This window comes from Natator depressus, chromosome 9 (assembly GCF_965152275.1).
Source record: "Natator depressus isolate rNatDep1 chromosome 9, rNatDep2.hap1, whole genome shotgun sequence".
Classification (NCBI taxonomy): Eukaryota; Metazoa; Chordata; order Testudines; family Cheloniidae; genus Natator; species Natator depressus.
Window position 1 is genome coordinate 5,334,699 of NC_134242.1, and position 20,527 is coordinate 5,355,225.

A 20,527-nucleotide genomic window follows, 5' to 3' on the forward strand; every position below is an offset into this window, starting at 1 on the left:
TCCTCAGTAACGGTGCTCCTCTTCATTTAGAGTCCAGCTTTTGATCAGCTTCCCCCCCCCCCCCCGAGTTTTATATTAAATAACTGCAGAGATCCAACAAAGGAGGGGTGGGTGGAGAATCTGAGCCCACCTTCCAGCATGCTACTTAGCACTCAGGGGTCGCTCGGTCAGTGACAAACCCAGATTCCCATCCAGTCAGCTGGCTGCACGATACGCTTCAGTGGGCCCTTCTCATGGGAAGGAAAATAAAGTTTTTGCTGCCAGCAACCTGACCCTTTATTGGGTGCGTTAGGTTCTCCAAGGCTGACGGTCAAATTTTTTGGCGTGCTTTAAGTGATGTGTGTTTGGAGACATGGGTTAGTCTCCCTACATCCTTTATGAAATCAGTACATTTGGGCGAGCGAGGAGTCACCTGCACAAGGTAAAAGAGACCCATGGAAGTGTACCCTTGACTTGCACTCTGCAGCCTTGGTCCAGCCACTGTGCCACCCCATAGACTTCACTGGCTCACCGCCCAAGTGCCTCTGAGTGCAGGTTTCAGGCCCGGTAGTATTGTTGAGCTGTTTGTGTAGATAAGCCCTGACGGGACCACTGTGATCATCTAGCCTGGATTCCTCCAGAACACAGGCCAGAGGACTCCCCTGAATTAATTCCTGCTTCAAGTCCAGTCACTGTGATTGAACAAGAGCAGATCTTTTAGAAAAACATCCCATCTTGATTTAAAAAATGCCAGGGATGGAAAATCCCGCATACCCCTTGGTGAACTGTTCCAGTGGTTAATTCCTCTCACTGTTTTAAAAACAAAAAAAAACAAACTTCTAGTCTGTATCTCTCTAGCTTCAACTGCCAGCCATTGGATCGTGTCTGCTAGACTGAAGAGCCATCTACAGTCAAATTTCTGTTCCCCATGTAGGTACTTAAACTGGTCAAATTGCCCCTGAACTTGTTCTTTGATAAGCTAAATAGCTTGAGCTCCTTCAGTCCCTCACTAGAAGGTATACTCTCCAATCCTTTAATCCTTCTTGTGGCTCTTCTCTGAACCGTATCCAGTTTTTGACCATTCTTCATGAACTGTGGACACCAGAACTGGACAGTTTCCAAGGGTCAAAATATAGACCAAGGCCAATTGGGAAATAAATATATATAGTAAGTAGGGTATGATCTTTAAGAGCCTGTGAAATACCCCAGCCTGCATATTGAGAGTCAGTAGCAGCTCCTCACTTCCATCTGACCTACACCTGTCCTGGATTCTGTTCCCCTGGTTTCAGGCATGTTTGCACCAACTCAGAGGACCGAAGGGATCTCCACATCCGATATCATCACCCGGATTGTACGGGACTATGATGTCTATGCCCGTCGAAACCTGCAGAGGGGATACACTGCCAAGGAGCTGAACGTCAGCTTCATAAATGTGAGTCTCAATGCGTTAGACTGCAAACCCACCTGGGCAGGGACTGTCTCTGAACAGTGTGAGCCTGATCCTGACCCAGGCCTCGGGGAGTGGCTGCAATACAAACAAGTAGTAATAAATCTGCAGGACTAACCAGTCACACACACACACTGCGCCAATATTTGCTTTTTTCGCTGTCCTAGGATCTTGTCCGATCATTTTCCCCCTTGAAATGCTGCACAGAAGATTCAACGCCAACAAAGTGGCAATCAGAATTTTTCAGTGAAATTGTCTGTTTCTGCCAGTCAGCCATGTGACTGCATCAGAACAGTTCCTGGTTGTGTACTGTGCTGTGAACGCTGCAGATGCAGGTTGCAGAGCGTCGTCGTTTTGTGTTTTTGATTGAAACATCATCCATTCCCAGTCATAGCTTGTGTGTGTCCAGGAGCCTCTGGCTGCTCAGCACTAGGACCAGTGCTGTTTGCTTTTATTATTGCCAGCAAATTATCTTCACCCTTTAAATCCTAAAAAGTAAGAGTAATTGCCTGTGGGACAGGTGAAAATTTAAGTGTTCCATGTCCTAATCCTTCCCCCTGCATTGTTTGCTTCTGCAGGAGAAGAAATATCACCTGCAGGAACGTGTGGACAAAGTGAAAAAGAGGGTGAAGGACGTGGAGGAGAAATCGAAGGAGTTTGTCCAGAAAGTGGAGGAAAAGAGCATTGACCTCATTCAAAAATGGGAGGAGAAATCCCGGGAATTCATCGGCAACTTCCTGGAGATGTTTGGACCAGAAGGAGCACTGGTAACAAGTTCACCCTGGAGATGGGGAACAAAGACTGGGTGGGTGGGGGATTTCAGAAAGTGTCCTGGTAAACTTTAATGCTTCTGGGAGTTGCTGTTGTGATAGCCCTGCAGAGGGAAGTCCTCTAGCTAACCACAGCACTGAGTGCAGTGCCAGCTTCCCTCCCAGACCATCTCCATCAGCCATGTGCTAAGGGAGGCCCTGCTAGAGACAAAAGTAGCTCAGTCTTAAAGGATCACTTATCCTTGGCCTGTCTGAGATGACCAACATGGATGCCACTTAGTGCCAGCTGCCACGGCGGGTTTTTATTCAGAACACTGATTCCCCGAGAGTTGGACTGACCCCTCCAACTTGTTTTACACGTCACCAAGTAGCCATGGGAGGGTGGTAACTTACAGCCATTGATTTGAACGGAGCGCCTAGTGGTGAAATGCTCCCTGTTCTGTTACCCAGCCCTCTAAGGCTGTGTGCTGTAGATGCTTGAACTGATTGACACTGAGCCTATCCAACTGCAGCTAAGTTTGTGCTCATGCAAGTGGAGTTTTTTCCATAAGGTTCATATCGCAGCATGGGATGGCGATAGGCCAGAGCAGCCATAAATGCTGCGAGTGCTGGCTCCAACACCCATTCCCATCACCTTCAAACGTGCCACCAGGCACGATGTTAATCTCCCTCCTGTTTCCCTCCCCTCGCTAGAAACACATGCTGAAGGAGGGCAAAGGCCGGATGTTGCAGGCTATCAGCCCAAAGCAGAGCCCCAGCAGCAGCCCGACGCATGAGCGCTCCCCCTCTCCCTCCTTCCGCTGGCCCTTCTCCACCAAGACCCCTCCTTCCTCGCCGGCCAACCTCTCCAGGAACCAATCCGCCATCGCCTATGACATCAGCGAGGATGAGGAGGACTAGGCGGCTGGCCGCGGACACTGAATCGCTGATTGCCGAATTCCAGCTCCTCACCCCAGGGGAACTTTAAATGTGAGAGCAATGGTAACGTGGCTTCTGACGACCCTCCAAGAGGCACCATCTGCTCTGTGCAAGGGCTACTGTCTGGGAAGCACAGTCTAACGTTCTCCCTATCCCCAGCCCCTTTTTATTGTTTACGTTCCAATGGTTTCCAAGAGAAAAGTGGGTTTTATTTTTTTTAAGTATTTTAAAGAGAGTGGCACTGAAGTCTTTGCCCTGTGAAACCTCAGCCAGGGGGGTATTGGGAGAACAGTTAATCGGACCCTTTTGTCTGTCTGCTGTTTAGACCCGCTGCAGCCTTTTATTGCCCCAAGGCAGGATTCTCCATCGCTGCCGAATCTCTCGAATGACGGATATGCCAGGTCCTCATATGGTGTGAACTTGAGACAGCGCAGGAAGCGGTAGAGTAGATGAGCTATTTTTTAATTATAAAGAGACGTCCATACTCTTCTGGAACCAGTAAGAACCTACCCAGCTCTCTGTGTCTTGACCTTGCTTCTTTTAGCTGAGGTTCCCAATGTTTCATAGTGGAAACATGCCTCATGTCTCCTGTGTGGGAAATCCGCCATCTGAGCAGCCACACCAGCATCAAATGGGTCACGCGCCATTCTGTAAAGTCTGGTAAACCTGCACAGTAGGTACACCTCTGCAAGGGAAAGGCTGTCTTAGAATGTTCTATCTGCCATGCAGGCATCTAGGAGCATCACTAAATCTCAGGCCAAGAACCTCGTTTCGCCCATCGGCTGCTGTTTGAGGGAAGAGCATCACCTCTTCTTTCCAGACGTGCGTTGTGCGGTTGTGTGCACGTATGCTCAGCTAGGCAATAACAAATATGCCTGCTCCTTCAGAAAGGTCCTCTTCCTGCCTTCGCACCTCCCCCCAGTCTCTGGTGTGCCGACCATATTACGGTCTGTCCAAACGTCCACTCTGAGTGCTCTGCTTTGCGCGGGTCCGTATTTGTTTACATTATTGTGCACTAAGGGATGGAGAGCTGTGATCTCTCTCCCATCGGGGAGGTGAAGACCCTGCTAAGAGAGCTGTTCAGAATGTCCGTGGCCAATTCTGTGTCCATTTTGATGTACAGTCGGATAGATGCTGGGGTATGTTATCCCAGCGAAGGGCGATGTTCTCACATAGGTGTCAAATCATTTGTGCATTAAATGCAGGTACCTCTGTCTGTTAGGTGTTTCTTGGGGGCGCAGAAATAGCATGAAAGGAAACTGCCACTATTTTTAATTTTAACCGATAGCCCCTGTTCTTTTGAAATTGTCATCCAATGATGCTTTGCTATTAACTATATAATAAATGTTTATATTGCGCTTTAAGTGCCCCTTGGTAAGCTGTGTAGCACAGTGTCAAACACTGAGTCCCTGCACAGCGCATGCCCAAGGGAAGTCCTTTGGGCAGGCAGGTTGTGGGTCTTGTTGGAATACACTCTATCCTGGAAGCCAGCATCCAGGGGGTGGAGCTGCCATATCTACAGCCGTGAAACTCCCAACGTTGCTTTTCTGCCCGAGCTTGCCTTGCCATCTGCTGCTTGGAAAGAGCTTCCTTGAATGTTGCATACAGACAATGGGGTCAGATTAAGACTCTCGTGGGCAAAGTCTGCGGGTGTTAAAATCCACGACGTCCGATCCAGGGAAACAGTGATTCTGTGGAGACTAAAAGGCAGATGCTAGAACCATCCTACACAGTAATATGCAGCTGTTGAACGTGACCACCCTGTATGTAAAAGGGGCGGCTACTTCCTCAAAGTTCTGTCAAGCTATTCTTTGAAATGCCACCTTTGGGGCTTGGTATAGACTCTCGTCCTCCACCAGGCTTGGTCAAACTGATTCTTCCCCCACCCCTATATTTCCCGTGAGACCAGAGCTAACAAAGGGGAAGGAAAGCTTTGGTTTCCCAGTACCCCAGTGTGAGTGATTCCTCCCAGCAGGGATGGCCATGGCTCTGGGAAGTCTTTTAGCAGCGGTAGGGAGCACTTGCATTCTGAGGTGGCACCAAAATGGTGAGATGCAAACAATTCTTAATTTCTCGGCATCTGAGTGGTGGCATATATCTGTATCACTCTCCTTCCGCAGATACTTAGTCTATTTCCTCACCTGATCGCAAACTTTAGGCAGGGCAGCACAGGGCACTGACAGTCACGTTAAACACAGGGTGTGAACAGTATTCTGTAGCTTTGGATGATAACAGTATTTATGGTGTCCAGTCACTCCTAAATCCCGCACAGGGAAGCTACTGCATGGTCTCTCTGCCCGGGGTGGGGTCACTTGTGCAGCCGGGGCGTGTTGTTTGCCTGTAACTAGGAATATCAAAACTGTTGCTTGTCCCTAACAATCCCTGCTTCCTCCTTTCACTTTGCAAATTGAAATGGACACTCCAATCCCAAATCAGTGTGTTTATCATGGCTTTTAGAGAGACAGCGTCATCGCATGGAGTCCACTGTCTGGCACACTTCATGTCTGTTGCCGCACATAGCTGAGTGCCAGGAATCCTTCATCTGCACAGTGTAATGTATCCTCAGCATAGCAAAGTTCTCCATGACAATTGATGAGGGACAGGCTGGGTTTCCCAGGGTGTTACCTCATCATAATCACTTGACTGTTTCATTCTGCACGTCTCTGCTGAGCCTCACCTACACATTGGAACAGCTGCTCATGAGTGTCGGACGGGGCTGGTTAGAATCAAACCCTACTGAGGAAGTGGCAGAGTAGAGGAATGAGAGAAGTCTGTGTTTCTCCCCCACTACAAGATCGATCTCCATGGAGAATTTGCCGCAATAAGATGGAACCTGGTACCACTAAATCCATATGGGTCAATTTCTGCAAAACCATATGAGATGCGGCTTCGAGCGATCTCTGATCTCATGCATACGGTGGCCGGCTTTGAAGGCAAGCCGTTGCAAATGCCTTTCCACATGGGACAGGAAGGACGGCAGTGGAGTGACGCTAAAAGGTGAAGCAGGAGATAGTAGCCGGCAAAGGCTGAGCATGAGCAGCGCTTCTGGTGCGACTGATTGGACTCTAAGAAGCTGTGATAGTGATGTTCAATAGCACGTGAGTTGGGGCTTCAGAAGAAAGTTATTCAAGCTTCTGGAGGGAAAGTGGAACCTGTCTGTCAAAAAGTGTGATGGGGTTAAACTCTTTAACAAAATCATTTAAAACCTGGCCCACTGTAGAAGGTGTGATTAAGGCCCATCTGTAACTCGAAGCATGTGTTAGTGCAGTTAATGCTTCTAACGTATTCTTTCCCTCTTTGTAACGATATATATGGAACACGCTGGGGTGGGGGCCTTGTGCAGGAAGCCTGTATGCAGACCCACCCTGTAGGGGTTGTTTGTTGTGACTTTTAATGGTGTTCAAATTCCCTGCCTTCCTTTCATATACAGAATGAGGTGTAGCTTGTCCAGCGAGGAGACAGAACCTGTCTTTTCAGCTCTTCGTTTGAACATTGTACGTGGCCAGGTACATGGAGCACGTGTTCGCCTTGGCTGCTGTTTGACTCCTAGAAAGCCATAGAGAGAGAGGAGTAGAAGAATATTCTCAGCAGTACATTGTCTGTCACGAGTATAACCAACTGTGTAAAACTTGACAGTTTTGTAACTCATCTGCAATGCTGCCACTTGCGTCAAGCTTGACGAGAACAGTTGTTTTGTTTTTTCTTGGGACGAGATCAATGCTTGTATTTTCCAAAACAAATACATGGAACAATGTGGATTTTGGAATTCATTTTAAATTCCAGCTTCTTTCATTCACTGAAACGTCACTTACCTTGTTCCGAAAGCGCTGCAGGATAAGGTTTTATGCTGGGATACGAACTGAGCTAAAGGGTGTGGTGGTTCAGAGTGCTAGGGGGAAAGTCCCACTTTCCATCAATGTGATCCCAAGTTGCACGACACTCTAGGCCAGGGCACCGAGTTGGGAGTCACGTGAGTTTTGTTGTCTTCGCAGGACAGTATGCTGTCGTACTCGAAACACACCGGTGTGGTGCATTGCTCCTCTCACTAGGGTGCCTCAGGATGTCTCCTCTCAATCATTGTTAACTGTATTGGTTTCTCTGTGTGTGCACACGTGTTACTGGCTTGTTCTGAGTTGGTTTTTGGCTTTTATGTTTAGCCAAATAAATGCAAAGTCATTTTACCCAACCCTTGTCAATCTGTGCCCGACATATTTTTTTTTCTTAATTTGAGTGCTTTTAATCTCCCTTGATCTGCCGTCCCTTATTGAAAAGATGATCCAAGGTAAAAACATGCCCAGAGAACTCCTGAAGTCGTAGCCTTTCTTAACAGATTTCCCACCAGTTCCCCTTCTATGTGCGAAACTAGCACTGAGCTACTGACCAAACATGCCCTGTGTCATGTTGGTTAATGCCGCTTTTCTTTACCAGTTTATTCCAGACTGTATTCTACAGCTCTGCAAGTGCAAGGCCGCTTTTTCTTTCTTTAATTCCAGCCTGGCAGCTGAGTCTGTTCCGCTAAAGCAGAGGGGACGTGCAATCTGTGCCATGTTTGATTTGCAGTTAGAAAAGTGGCAGCATTTTCCAATGGAAAATAGACTTCTCTAGGAGTCAGGATGCCTGGGTTCTCTGTTCCACCACTGTGACCTTAGACAACTCACTTAGCCCATCTGTGGGTTTGCTTTCCCCGTGTGTGTAACTGGAATACTAATACCCATCTTTGTGAAGGCTGTTGGGGCCTCTGGATGAGTGGTGCTGTAGCTGTGATAGGTACTGATGTTTCCATAATTAAAGCTAGCAGCTGGGGCCACTAGTTTGTATAAAGGGGCTGGGTTTTCAACACTGCCCCGACTGCATAAGTCCACAGAGACTCATTTATACACCTCAGTGTTGGAATATCCCCTTTTGTCTAAACCAGGGGTTCTCAAACTGGGGGTTGGGACCCCTCAGGGGGTCGTGAGGTTATTACATTGGGGTTGCAAGCTGTCAGCCTTCACCTCAAACCCCACTTTGCCTCCAGCATTTATAATGGTGTTAAATATATTTAAAAGTGTTTTTAATTTATAAGGGGGGGTCACACTCAGAGGCTTGCTATGTGAAAGAGGTCACCAGTACAAAAGTTTGAGAACCACTGGTCTAAATCGATGGAAGTGGTAGCCAAACCCTCAGCTCTTTGAGACCAGAAGTAGGCAGAGTTTTAGCCCCCACTTTTTTTCCCTTTTGTTAAATGGAAATGGAGTAGTAGCATTCGTTCCAACAGCAAAGAGCCCAGTTTAAGTGCCTGGATCGATTTTTATTCTGTATTTATACAGCACCTGAGGTGGGATAGGCACTTTATAGATAAGGCCTTTGCACTAAGAAGCTGGTTTACAGAAACTTTGGTTCATATCCTTTGGATTTCAGAGCCATCTACCATCTGGATGCAAATTGTGTTTCCCTCCTATATGTCACTTGCCAAATGAAACTTCAGACAGCTACCTAGGGAAATACTCTATCACTGTGAAATTGCAGAGGGAACACGTTTTGGCAAAGTGGGAGAAACTCTGTGCTGTCAGAAGCTGTCAGAAGCTTTCTGGTCACCGCTTCTTCCTGTCTAGGCTTTGCTTTCCATGTCCCCATCCGGAAGGCTGAAAGGTTGGTATCCTGCCTTGTCGTCCTGTTTTCTGTAATACATCCTAGTCACCACCGTTATGATGAAGGTCTCCAGGATAAGCAACTGCGCGCTCATGTCTGAAAACAAACCAAGAAACAGAGGGGTTAGTTGACATGTCTTTCATTAGCATTCTTCCCTATTCACTCACCCGCCAGAACAGTATAGTTGTTTAAAGAAGTATGTTACAAGGGTAAGGGGAAATCAGGATTCACTAGCTCCCAGCAGTTACCATATGGGGGCTAAAAATATTTCCTTTTGGACAAAGGATTAATTCGCTCTTTAGAGCAGCAGAATTTCACTTCCATGCAGGTGAACAGTGCCTATGTCTAGCTAGTGAGTAAGGCCTAGTTCTGCCTTGTCCCTCACCCAAGGCAGGGGCCTAGTCTCGCAGATAATGCAGTCTACTTTGCTTTTACAAGAGTGTTGAAGAGAAGCTGGCCTGGAAAATTCCCGGGAGGAAGGGCTGGAAACAAATACAGCAGCAGCTGGATTGACTAAACTAGCACTTGCCACTTCAACAGGCTGTTGTTCATTAGTGAGCAAATGTGTAGAGATGCCTAGTCTCCTCCTGCATCACGACGTTGAAAATTACAGCTGTCTTTGCTGCAGTGGAGATCGCAGGTTTGTATAATTTTTGGTGGTGCCCAGAAGGGGTCCAAGTCCTGCCCCCCTTCCCGGCCTTCCCCACACACACCCCTTCCTTGTAAGCTGATACATACTTTTTTAAATAATGTAAAAATAGACTGGAAACAGTAAACATTTAACAGTTTCCAATATTGCACAATATCACTATCGTAAGAAAAAATTATTTAACTAAGAGTATCAACTTTATTAATACTCGTTTGAATATGGAAACAACCCAGCACTCTTGTTTCCTTTTGAGGGTTATTGATCCAGCTCTGTCTAATTCGCTATTGGACTCCAACCACGTAAATCTTGACAGCCAAGACTGATGAAAACTCCTTTTCTGATCTTTTAGATTTGCCACATCTTTCTTTTGTAAAAAGAAAAGGAGTACCTGTGGCACCTTAGAGACTAACCAATTTATTTGAGCATAAGCTTTCGTGAGCTACAGCTCACCTCATCGGATGCATACTGTGGAAAATACAGAAGATGTTTTTATACACACAGACCATGAAAAAATGGGTGTTTATCACTACAAAAGATTTTTCTCTCCCCTCACCCCACTCTCCTGCTAGTAATAGCTTATCTAAAGTGATCACTCTCCTTACAATGTGTATGATAATCAAGGTGGGCCATTTCCAGCACAAATCCAAGGTTTAACAAGAACGTCTGAGGAACAGTGGGGGGGGAGGAATAAACCAGGGGAAATAGGTTACTTTTTATAATGAATCAACCATTCCCAGTCTCTAACTTCAGTTTGCAGGCCATCACTTGATGAATTACCCTTTTGTTCTTTTTCTCTGGGTAACTTTATTAAGAATGTATCCATTGTTGTTTATTATTACACAAAATTAATGGGATTATTATTACACAAAATTGTGGGAGGAGGCTCAGGGTAGGGCAGAGGGTTGGGGTGGGGGGGGATGAGGGCTCTGACTGGGGTGCGGGCTCTGGGGTGGGGCTAGGGATGGGGTTTGGGGTGTGGGAGGGACTCAGGCAGAGGGTTGGGGAGGGTGAGGGCTGTGGGGTGGGGCCCGGGATGAGGGGTTTACGGTGCAGGAGGGGGCTCAGGGTTGGGGTGTGGGGGGTGAGGAGTAAGAGATTCCTTTCCTCTGCCAGGCTGGAGAGCAGGCAGAACTGGGTTACATGACTGGCATTACTATGCGGGGTGTACACTAATTTAACTGGATTTGTTGTTTTAACTATTATACAAATATTTCAGCCTAGTAACCAAGATGAAAGGAATCTAAAAGGGTAAATCTTCATTAATGTGCACAGGGAGGTAAATGCGAAACTCTGTTATTGGAGACATGGCCAGCCTGAAAGCCATGTATTGTAAACAAGTATTTCTTTACCTCTTTATGACTCTCTCTAAGTCTGCACATCTCTTATCTTGGACAATGAAAATCAATTAAGGTGCTTCCAAGTTCTCAGTGTTGTAATCTTTGGGTTGCGAACACTTGATGGAAATTTGTCCTTGCTGTAAAACCAGTGTTTTTAATGGAATTTAAAAGAATAACGGGGGATATTTTTCTGTGGGTCTTCAGGGTTTGTTTTTATAAAACTAATTTTTTAGATAAAGTGGAGTTGTCACCTTACTCAGGGCTTGTCCACACTGGGGTTTCACACTGACAAAAACTGTGCCAGCACAAGTCATGATTAACTGGGCATGGATTGTCTACACTAGGGGCTTGCACAAATGCAGCTATGTTGGTGTAAAATAACCCAGTGTGGACAAGGCCTACAAGTCAGACAGTCTAGCACCCACAGCAATGCACCCCTAGGAACCACATGGAAAGAAATGCCAACTCCAAAGCAAAGAATGGGGCCGGGGATGACAGGTTCACTGTGCAGGAGGGGGCTTGGGGCTGGAACAGAGGGGTGGGCTGTGAGAGCTCTGAGTGGGGGTTGAGGGCTCTGACTGGGGGTGTGCGCTCAGGTGGGGCTGGGGATGAGGGGTTAACGATGCAGGAGGGTGCTCAGGGCTGGGGCAGAGGGCTGCAGGGTTCACGGTACAGGACAGGGCTCAGGGCTGGGTTACAGGGTTGGGGTCGGGGGAGTGAGGGCTGGGGCTGTGGGCTCTGGGGCGGGTCTGGGCCGGGGATGAGGAGTTCAAACTTTGGGGTGCAGCAGGCAGGCTGCCCTGGGGCTGGGGCCAGAGAGGAGGACTCCCCCCAGCCCTCTCCCCACCGGCAGCAGCAAGCTCCAGGGTGGGGCCTCCCTCTCCCCTGGCACGACACTCACCCAAGCCCCAGGCTGCTGCTCAGGAGGTCCAGACAGGATAAGCCCCCTCGGAGTTGCCTGCCAGGGGGCAGGGGGTCTGCCATGCCGCTGTGCCCCCTCCCCTCCGCAGGTGCAGCCGTCAGCCTGCCGCCTATGCCCCTCCCTTAGCCGGCAGCGGCCACCGAGGGAGGGCAGTGTAGAGCTGCAGGGGGCAGCTGCCCGGGACAGGCAGGGACGCTCAGGGGAGGGGTGCGGGGGCAGCAGGCAGGGCCAGGGGAAGAGACCTGGCCCTGAACATTGGTGGAGCCGGGCCCCTGGGGCCCTGAATTTGTTGGAGCCCGAGCACCAGGGGCCCATACAACTCGCCGCCCCTCGTGGAGATGCAAAGAAGGCAATTACACTTTCCTTCAAGGAGTGCAATAAGAGGAGCTTCTCCTTTTCTTTCAAAAGGGAAGAAAAAAACATTGTGAAAATATTCCTGTGCCATGGAGAGAGAGGCCGACTTCAATCCTGGGCCAGTTGTCATCCTTAAACTAACCCAGGCCGGGGCCTCTTGCTACTCACACTGTGACCTCGTCTTGGAGGACAAGGGCGGGGCGCAGGCGATCTGGCCGCTGCTTTGCAGGATGCTCAAGATGGAGGGCTGTAGCGCAGTCAGGATGAGGAGCACCTGCCACCAGAAGAAGTGGGGATGAGAGAGCTGCTTGCAAACTGAGGGACCCCCAACAGGGGGTGTGTTGGTGTATCCAAGGCCAAGCCCCTTCCTTCACGATGACTTTCTCATTCTAGCAGCTAGTCGCTTTCTTCCATACCCTTGGCCTCCCGAGGCCCCTGCAGCAAGCTCCAGCTCTGCTTTGAATACGTGTCCACGGGGCAGCCTTGCTGCTGCTTTGTGCTGGAGACTCATCTGCTGAGTCTGTCACCACCACCTACCCTGTTCCTCAGCCGTTCGTGCCACTACACTGTTACCTCGCTCTATAGCCTTAAAAACCGGAGTAGAGGTGGTTTAGTGTTAGCCCACTTTCCTGATACTTAAAGCATCTAAATTATTTCCTGGGACCACTCCCTGCGTTCCCATATCAGGTGAGGAACTGGTTCTTGAGCCCTACAGGGGTTACACCACCCAGCTTTGTGTCTAGTCAATAACTATACATTATTCAAACTACAGTGACCAGTTAAGTCTAAATATGAGCAGTTCACGATCCTGCTGTAGCTTGGGAGAAGCACAGTATCTTCTCTTTTGGGGCAGACTTCATAGGATCTTCCTCTTTTCTCCTTGGTCCACAATTCTTGCCCTCCCCCTCCCCCCCATTTTTTTTTTAAACTAAACTTTCAAATCCCTGCTTACTCAAAGGAATCTTTATGTCAGTTTCTCCATTTTTACATAATTTCCCCCTTCCATGTCTGCCATTTCAATGCCAGGTATCCTAGCGTGTGCTGGAATCCTTCTCTGTCTTGATCCACCCTCCTGTGTACTCCTGCTGCTCACTCACGGCATATGGCAGGGATACTTGTGGGAAAGCGGGGTCGGTCTTAGGCATTGAGCTGGTCCTATTGCTCATTCCACACCTGAAGCCCCTCGTGCTCCTTGAGAGGACGAGGTAGTTTCAAGACAGGGGAATAGAAAGGCAGCCAGCTCTGGGGTATCAGCCAGCCGGAATATGGTATGCTGCACATGTGGGGCGAGTGGAGTTTTGAAGGACCCAGTTTATAGATGCAAAGGCCAATGAAAGCCCCTTTGTGGCCAGGAAAATGCTAACAATCGGTAATCACCCCGAGCAATGTTACCTGGAAACAAGCGAACTTGGCCCCCATGTTCTGCTCTGCCAAATGCACCCTCGCCTGGCGGAACATGATCCCAAGGGCCCACAGAGCAAAGATGGTGGAGAACCCAAGGCAGGTGTTTATCCAGAGTGCCACGCTCTTAGCGGAGATCTGGGAGGGACAGAAGAAAAGGAAGCATGGCTGTGATTTCCAGCCCCGAGTAGGAGACGGAGCATTGTCCAGGATGGGGCACGGACATGCTGCCCTGATACCCCTGGGCACTGGGGAGAGATGGAGAATCCGAGCAAGACAGGCAGCCCCACAGGTTGCTGTCACGTTCCCCTCCCGCTGCACAGCCAGGGAAGCAGTCTCCCTGCTACTGCTGGAATTATGGCCCAGAGTCAGAGGTAGGGCTGAAGTGGTACCCTAACCCCTCCGCCTTCGATGGGTGAAGGGTTGTGACTTACATCAGCCGGATTGTAGTTTCCATCTTCAGCCAGGGCCAGCCCCACAAAGACACAGGCTGTCTTGAAGAAGGCGAATTGGAAAGTGCCCAGAAGAAAGAGTTTAAGTTTTCTCCTATGATGGCAACAGAGCAAGACGTCAGTGACCGCTCCGGAGCCAGGAGCTTGCTCCTTGCAAGTCTGCTTTTTACCCAACCTTCCACCACTTGCCACCTTGCCTTGCCCTCAGGCCACCCCTTCTAGGCCTGCAGAACGGACTATAACATGAGACTGGAATGCCCTGCAAGCCAGAGACCAAAACTGCCTTGTGCAATTCACGGGGATTTCTAGTACAGCCCTTCCCTGCCACTGGCCGTGCACATTGGACAGCAAACTCTTGGGAGCAGAGACCTTGCCTTGTGGGGCTGATCTATAAATCATCCCACATCTTTCACTTGGCTTTTGGTAGCACCTGGGAGCCCTAGTCATAGACCCTGCCCCCACGGTGTGAGGTGCTGGACAAACGACAAACGAAAAGACAGCCCCTGCCCCAGAGCGCTGACAGTTTCCGTATAAGATAAGATGACAGCTGGATCCAGACAGACTGGGGAGTAGACGGAAACAATGAGCCAACACTTGGGGCTGCTCTAGATTGCACAGAGGTGGACTGAAGCCAACCGTTGCCCCTTCCCTCCACGGGGTGCGGTGCAAGCAGAGCTCAGCTGCTCCCATGCTTCTGGCCGGGCACCTTCAGAGGGAGTTATGGGGTTCAATGCACATCTTGGGAGAAGCTGCACCGCCCAATGGCTGGCTTCTCTGTAAAGGAAGGGGCTAAGGAACCCGCATTCCTCCCAGCCACTGCTGTCCCTGTATAGTGTCCCAGGGCCCCCATCAGTGCCCATGCCCAGCAGCCTTACTTGGTCATAGTGATGCGCGGGCAGCAGGGGCAGCAGCAGCAGCAGGGGCCTGTGCTGATCACCATGGGCGTGTCCCTCAGGGCTTTGAGCAGGGCCTCCTTCCCCCCGAAGCCTTCCACCATGATCAGCATGAGGAGGTAGAAGCATATGCTGAAGTACCTGGGGGCAGAGAGCGAAGTCAGCCCAGGGGGGTGACAACGCCACAGCACAGAGTTTGTTCCGCACGGGGCCAGGCCCCGCTCCTGTAAGGCGCAGGGACAGATTAACACACGGGTGGCCTGGCCAATTTGGCAACCCCCGGAAAAATCTCGTGATGCTTGGGCAGCAGGATTTAGCTGCTGCATCGTCTGCTCTGCTAGTTGGGCTGGCTGGGCTTGGAGCAAGGCTTCCTGGATGAGCCGGTGAGGGGATCAGCCGGCGGGAGGCTCCTGCATCTGGCTGGGCAGCCGAAGGGAGGTGGGGAACACCACCTCCTGCTGTGTCTCCTCCAGTCCCGGCCGGAGTCCTACTGTCCCGAGCCCAAGGACACAGGCTGCAGCCTGCAGCACATCAGCGACCGGGAGAACGTAGACAGGAAGAGGGGTGGGCTGGCTGCTGGGATGGGGAGCTCCCCGCAGCCAGGGGCGCTGGTGAAAGCCCCACTACCTCAACCCACCAGTGAGCTCCCAGGGAAATGCAGCCCCACAAGCACATGGGGAACCAAGGGGGGGTTCTCTGCTGTCCTCAACAGGGGAAACATGGAAACCCCCAACCCTACAAACACACACACCCACAACACCCCCCCCCCGTGGTCTCTGCCTTGGCTCTCAATATTCAATCACTTCTCTCCCCAGGTGTGACCTGTTCTCTCTCTCCTCCTCTTCCAGTTTTTTCCTGTGTCTTTTGGTGATTGCAAAAGACATGGTGAGACGGAGGCTTTGTCTGGGTTTTTCATACCTCCAGCCACGGTTTCGAGGCCTTTGGATGCCCCTATCTCTGCACCTCACAATGCAGCATTATTTACCTCATCCTAGTATGTCATGAGGTAGCCCTGTTTACCCCCACGTGAGATCGTTGTGGATCCCACCTCCCCACGCATGTGCTTCCTGCCGTGGGATCTTAGGGTGGGTTCTTGCCGTGTCCATTGTGACAGGGCATTATTCACTCCCTGCTCAGCTGATATGAGGCCTTCCATAGTACAGTTCTCCCACTTCGGCAGTGGATGAAAGACACAGTGCTATTTACCGACGGTACGTTTAAGCTCTGGGTGTGTTTCCCTCTCACCCAGCATGAACTGATGTGGCTCTGTTTACACTGGGCCCCAGATTCCAGCCCCAACTCACTCAACTATGAACTTCACAGATGAATTGTGGCCCACCCAAATTTACTTCACAAAGATGGCCGGTGGAATCAACTGCTGCCCTAGGCATCCATTGCTATGGGAATGCCAAAGCCAAGCCGGGCTAGGGATAAAACATAAAGGACAAACCCAGATAGTTATAGAAATGGGAGAAATGTATCTTGGGAGGCCCTTCAGCTCCCGTGACTTATTTCCCTTCCCTCCATTACACCAATGATGCGGCATTGGGAGAAGGGAGTGCTGAATATTCTCTCTCTGCGGGATTATTGGACAAACTATATTCTCATTGGCTTAGTAATGACAGAACTTGCTGTGGTGTGCTCTGGCTAATCAGAACCTGGCCTCTTCTTCACAGTGCGATTGAATGGATACGTACATGCTCGTTTCTGTTTACGTTTTAGCACTAACTGTTACAGCTAACTGGTAAAATGTCACCTTGCTGACGGTTTGACATGAACTTTGGCACCCATCAGAGTCTTTCAATGTTTCTTCATAGCTGAAGTGATCAATTGTAAACTTTGCTTTAAATCAGTTCTCACCATTGGCTGAACCTTACAGTTCTGAATAATGAGTCATTGTGCCTCAGGTTTGGCTTATTTCTTTTAATTAAGTTACTCTGGAACGGTGCCGCCTGTTCTTTCAGACAATAGAAAAACTGAAAGATAACGTGATCAACAGGTGGGAAAACCACACACTGGCCACGTTCAAGATAATTGGGGGAGATGAAAGACCCGCTTCTTGGCTTGCGAAGAACTGATTCCTGTAATACCAGGGTTGCCCAGGTTAGCAGTGTGATGGTATGTATAAGATCTAGCTAGATTCATTTTCTGTGTGGAAAAATTGAGCAGTTAATATCGGCATAAGGAACCGGGATAGGATTTGCTTCATTAGTAAGGCCGTGTGTAAACACTGAATTGAGTCATCTTATCAATACAGTTTGATACATCCATGTTTTTTATGCGGCGGGAGGAACGTTCTTTGTGCCCAGGGCCCTAATAAATCTTAATCCGCCTCTGGCTAGGCCAGGAGCAGCCGGATCAGTCCGAGCTCCCCCAAGCTGCAGCGGGGCCGGGTGGTAGCAATACTCACATGCCAATAGCCATCTCCACCACCATCATGGAGCGTGGTAACCAGAGCCCAAAGCAGCAGAACACGGAGACCATCTGGAGAAGAAGGGAGGGCAGGCCCAGCGTAAACGGGAGGTAGCCGGGCATGCTCCAGTCCGGTTCCCCCACAGGCCCTGGGGTAGGCGGGTGAGCGGATGGCAGAGATGGGCCCACAGCAGAACTCTGGAGCTCCACGGGCCAGCCCGTTTACAATCCGAGCTCTATGGGGCTGGATTTTGCAATTGGTCCCTGGCTCTAAAGTGGTCTCAGCATCTCATCACCCCCGCGACTTGGGGGAGCTCAGAGACCCGCCATGATCCCAGACCCCCCTGGGATATTTGCAGTGCCCCCAACTCTGGATCCACTCTCTAATGCGGATGTAATAAACCAGCCCAGCACGGTCCCCTGTCCTCCGCAAGCTAAAGCTCCAGCGCTCACTCCCAGCCTGCACTGTCCATCAGCATAACAGGAACCCACAGCATGGCTGTGAACGCCCGCCAGGATCCTGTTGCCATCCCCTCCCTCACAGCGAAGGCTGGGGCTCACCGTGGGGGCCGAGCTGCTCCAGATGAGGGTTTTCATCTTGATCAGGCATCGGATCTTCTTTGACAGGTAGATGGCTTCTTCGAGGAAGATGGCGACCGACACCAGTGTCAGGAAGGTCATGAGGCCATGGATGGAGAGCTCGATGGGGTCCAGCTCTGCAGGGGAGGGAGGGGATGAGAGAGATGTCACGGCCGTCCCTCCCATGCAGTGCAAAAGCCCCCTGGAAATCTGCATGAGATGTGAACACGCCCTAGGGAGGGTGAGTGGTTGGCCAGCCGTCCCTCTGCCTTTTCTCCCCTGTCCTCGGGGCTGGGTCCCTGCCCCTCTCCACTGCCCCACTTCCCTGCTCTCTCCCTCAGCCCTACAACCAGGAGCCCTTTCCCCCTGCCCAGCACCGGGGCTGAGAGGGCGGGGCTGCTCTGTGGCCCAGCCAATATTCAGTCCTGGCCCAGTCTAACTCTCCCCCTCCCCCCGCTGGCACCCATGGGGCAGCGCCCCCCACATACGGTACAGCAGCTGCAGCGAGGTGGGCGGCTTGGAGACACAGGCCAGGGGGACGCTGAAATTCGTAATCAGCAGCTTAATCAGCTGAGGTGAGAACCTGCAGGAAAACCAGGCCCCCGGTTAGCTCCGCTCTGGGGCTGGAGTCCAGTCCCACCCGTGGGGAGGGATTCGAGGAGTGCGAAGCGGCCCCAGCTCTTCTTGGCCAGCAGCTTGCACTGGGCGCTGTAAGATCTGCCCATCTGCAACAGGTCATCGGCCAAGCTCGCCCAGCCCAGCTACACAAGGGCTAATCATACAACTTGGCCCCCTGCAAAGCCCCATGGCCACTGGGGGCGCTGCTGGCCTCCCTGGGTGGAAAGCACTCGATGGGCAGCCCTGATTCATAACCCCCCCAGCCGGGGCAACAGCAAGCGACCACAGGCAGCAAAGGGGCCAGCGGACGCGCAGTGACCCCTGTGAAATGAGTGTGGCAGGTCTCAGCCCAGTTCCCTTGGAACAGGTGCCCCAATGACTAATCACCCTTCACTCGTGGGGCCTGGGTTTAAGGTGAGGTGAGTTTATGGCTAGGCATTTCGGGGGGGGGCTGGCGTAGTTAGAGTAACCAGGTAGCAAGTGTGAAAAATCCGGACCGGGGGGGTGGGGATAATGGGTGCCTACAATAAGAAAAAGCCACCAAAATCAGGACTGTCCCTATAAAATCAGGACATCTGGTCACCCTAGTCGTGGTCGGAGGTGACCAGCACTAACTGCCCCAGAGCTGGCAGAGCGGGGTGACACATCCTTCTTCCCTGGGTACTCAGCCCTCCGTGGCAGATGGGACCTGCCCCGGCTTATAAATAATGGCACTCAGCAGGGAGCAGATTGCACCAAGTGTCTGGACATTTCCCGAGGGCATTGGGGCCCCACACCAGTGCAGAACCAAGCAGCTGCCGGCTGAGCAGCGAGGAGCCGCTCTGCCTGCAGCCTCGACGTCCCCTACCTGGGGTCGGATAGGAGCTCTGCGGTATACTCCATTCTGCCCCTTCCCCCGGCGATCAAGCTGGCTCCTGCTTACCCTCCACAAGCCCAGCTGCTGGCTGGCAAAAGGCTCCAGCAGCGTTTGCCAGGCGGGGGCAGAGTCCCAAAGGTCGGCGCTCGCAGCTCGGCCTTGTGCAGTTGTAACTCCCCTTCCGGGGTGGGGGGAACGGATCAGTGGTCACGATGCGTCCCCCGTAGGTAACCGGCTGCGGCTTGTCTGGGGACACAGACACTCCAACTAGCAGAGCAAATTCAAGGGTTACCACGAATCTCGGTCAACCGGTTTGCACAAATAACCCCCCCCACCCCCGCCTTCTCTGTGTGTGTCAGGAGGTTCATTGGACGAGAAAGTGGCTCATCCCCGCTCTGCAGAGAGGAGCTGCCCTGGCTATCAGCTGCCAGGTTATTGACCTGGGGCCCAACAGCACTAACCGGCCAGGATCGGGGGACTTTGCATCCACAGCAGGGAGGGGACGGCTTTCGAAAGTGGAGAAAGTGAAGTTAATGCAGTGTGTGCGTGCATGTGTTTTGTGGGGCGAACTCTGGCCCCCCTGCTCGGTGGGAGGGTGACTCCATCATTCAGAGAGCCCTGGGGGTGACAGTGGAGGGCAAAGCAGACAGGAGTTTGCCTTGGGACCCGGCTGTGCACGAAGCCAGTTCAGCTCCAGGCTTTGCAGTAGTGAGCCCGCGTGGGCCCTGCTCTGTGGGGCTGGGCCCTGGCACAGCTGGGCAAAGTGGAGAGAGTTCAGCGAAGAGCAGGGGCGGTGGGGGGAAGCGAGTCAAGGGGGAACAACTGAGAAGGGAAAATGAAAGGAGCAGAACAAGCTGAAACTGGTTGAGCAGCAGCTCAGGGGGAGGGGATTCATTGGAGGCCTGAGGGGGGTGCACTCGCTGCAGTGGGGTGGAATTTAAAAAGAGAAAACATGGGAAAGGGTCTGGAGAGTGAATCGTTCCCCCAGAGCAACCCTGTTGCTTGGGGCACTTAACGCTAGCCTGGACGAACTGCCAGCAAACAGGCCAGGGAACAGCCCAGCCCCGGCCCCAGGAGACGGACCAGAGCAGCAAGTGGGTCATTTCCATCTCTAACGTCCATTCCTACCGATGGAATTGCAATTAACCTTCCTGCCACCACTACCGGCCTGGGCTCCCGGCTGGCCTCTGGCTTCACCTCCCCGGGTGCTGAGCAAAGTCGCGGTGAAACCTTCTACCAGGGACACGTCCTGGTCTCTTGGCAGCGAGGTTTTGCCACCACTCCGGTGCTGTTTTGCAGTGTGGGGTGT

At 51.3% G+C, this 20,527-nt stretch overlaps 2 protein-coding genes across 3 annotated transcripts in view; one reads left to right on the forward strand and one right to left on the reverse strand.

Moving 5' to 3' along the window:
• PCYT1A (phosphate cytidylyltransferase 1A, choline) overlaps positions 1-7,300 on the forward strand; it is a 29,679-nt gene extending 22,379 nt beyond the window's left edge. Inside the window, exons 7-9 of one of the 2 annotated variants that reach the window (XM_074963371.1) lie at positions 1,269-1,411; positions 2,005-2,193; positions 2,890-7,300. In XM_074963371.1, the coding sequence (XP_074819472.1) occupies positions 1,269-1,411; positions 2,005-2,193; positions 2,890-3,096 (539 nt within the window). In that variant the 3' untranslated portion in view covers positions 3,097-7,300. The remainder of the gene's footprint in view (positions 1-1,268; positions 1,412-2,004; positions 2,194-2,889) is intronic. The other variant, XM_074963372.1, reaches the window with a different exon arrangement.
• Positions 7,301-8,393: 1,093 nt separating this feature from the next.
• Positions 8,394-19,359, reverse strand: SLC51A (solute carrier family 51 member A). The gene is made up of 9 exons (XM_074962872.1): positions 19,210-19,359; positions 18,233-18,327; positions 17,727-17,881; positions 17,164-17,237; positions 14,736-14,894; positions 13,843-13,954; positions 13,400-13,546; positions 12,176-12,281; positions 8,394-8,841 (listed from the first exon to the last, which is right to left on the reverse strand). Exons 1-9 carry the CDS (start codon positions 19,242-19,244, stop codon positions 8,705-8,707), a joined length of 1,020 nt encoding a protein of 339 aa, XP_074818973.1. The 5' UTR covers positions 19,245-19,359; the 3' UTR covers positions 8,394-8,704.
• Positions 19,360-20,527: the final 1,168 nt, after the last annotated feature.

Excerpts from the sequence above, each read along its gene's own strand:
- SLC51A (XM_074962872.1), bottom strand. The coding sequence starts at position 19,244 with ATGGAGTATACCGCAGAGCTCCTATCCGACCCCAG. Across the intron at positions 18,328-19,209 it reads GAGCTCCTATCCGACCCCAG|GTTCTCACCTCAGCTGATTA; the intron begins GTAGGGGACGTC and ends GTTTTCCTGCAG. Across the intron at positions 8,842-12,175 it reads CTCCAAGACGAGGTCACAGT|ACATGAGCGCGCAGTTGCTT; the intron begins GTGAGTAGCAAG and ends GTTTGTTTTCAG.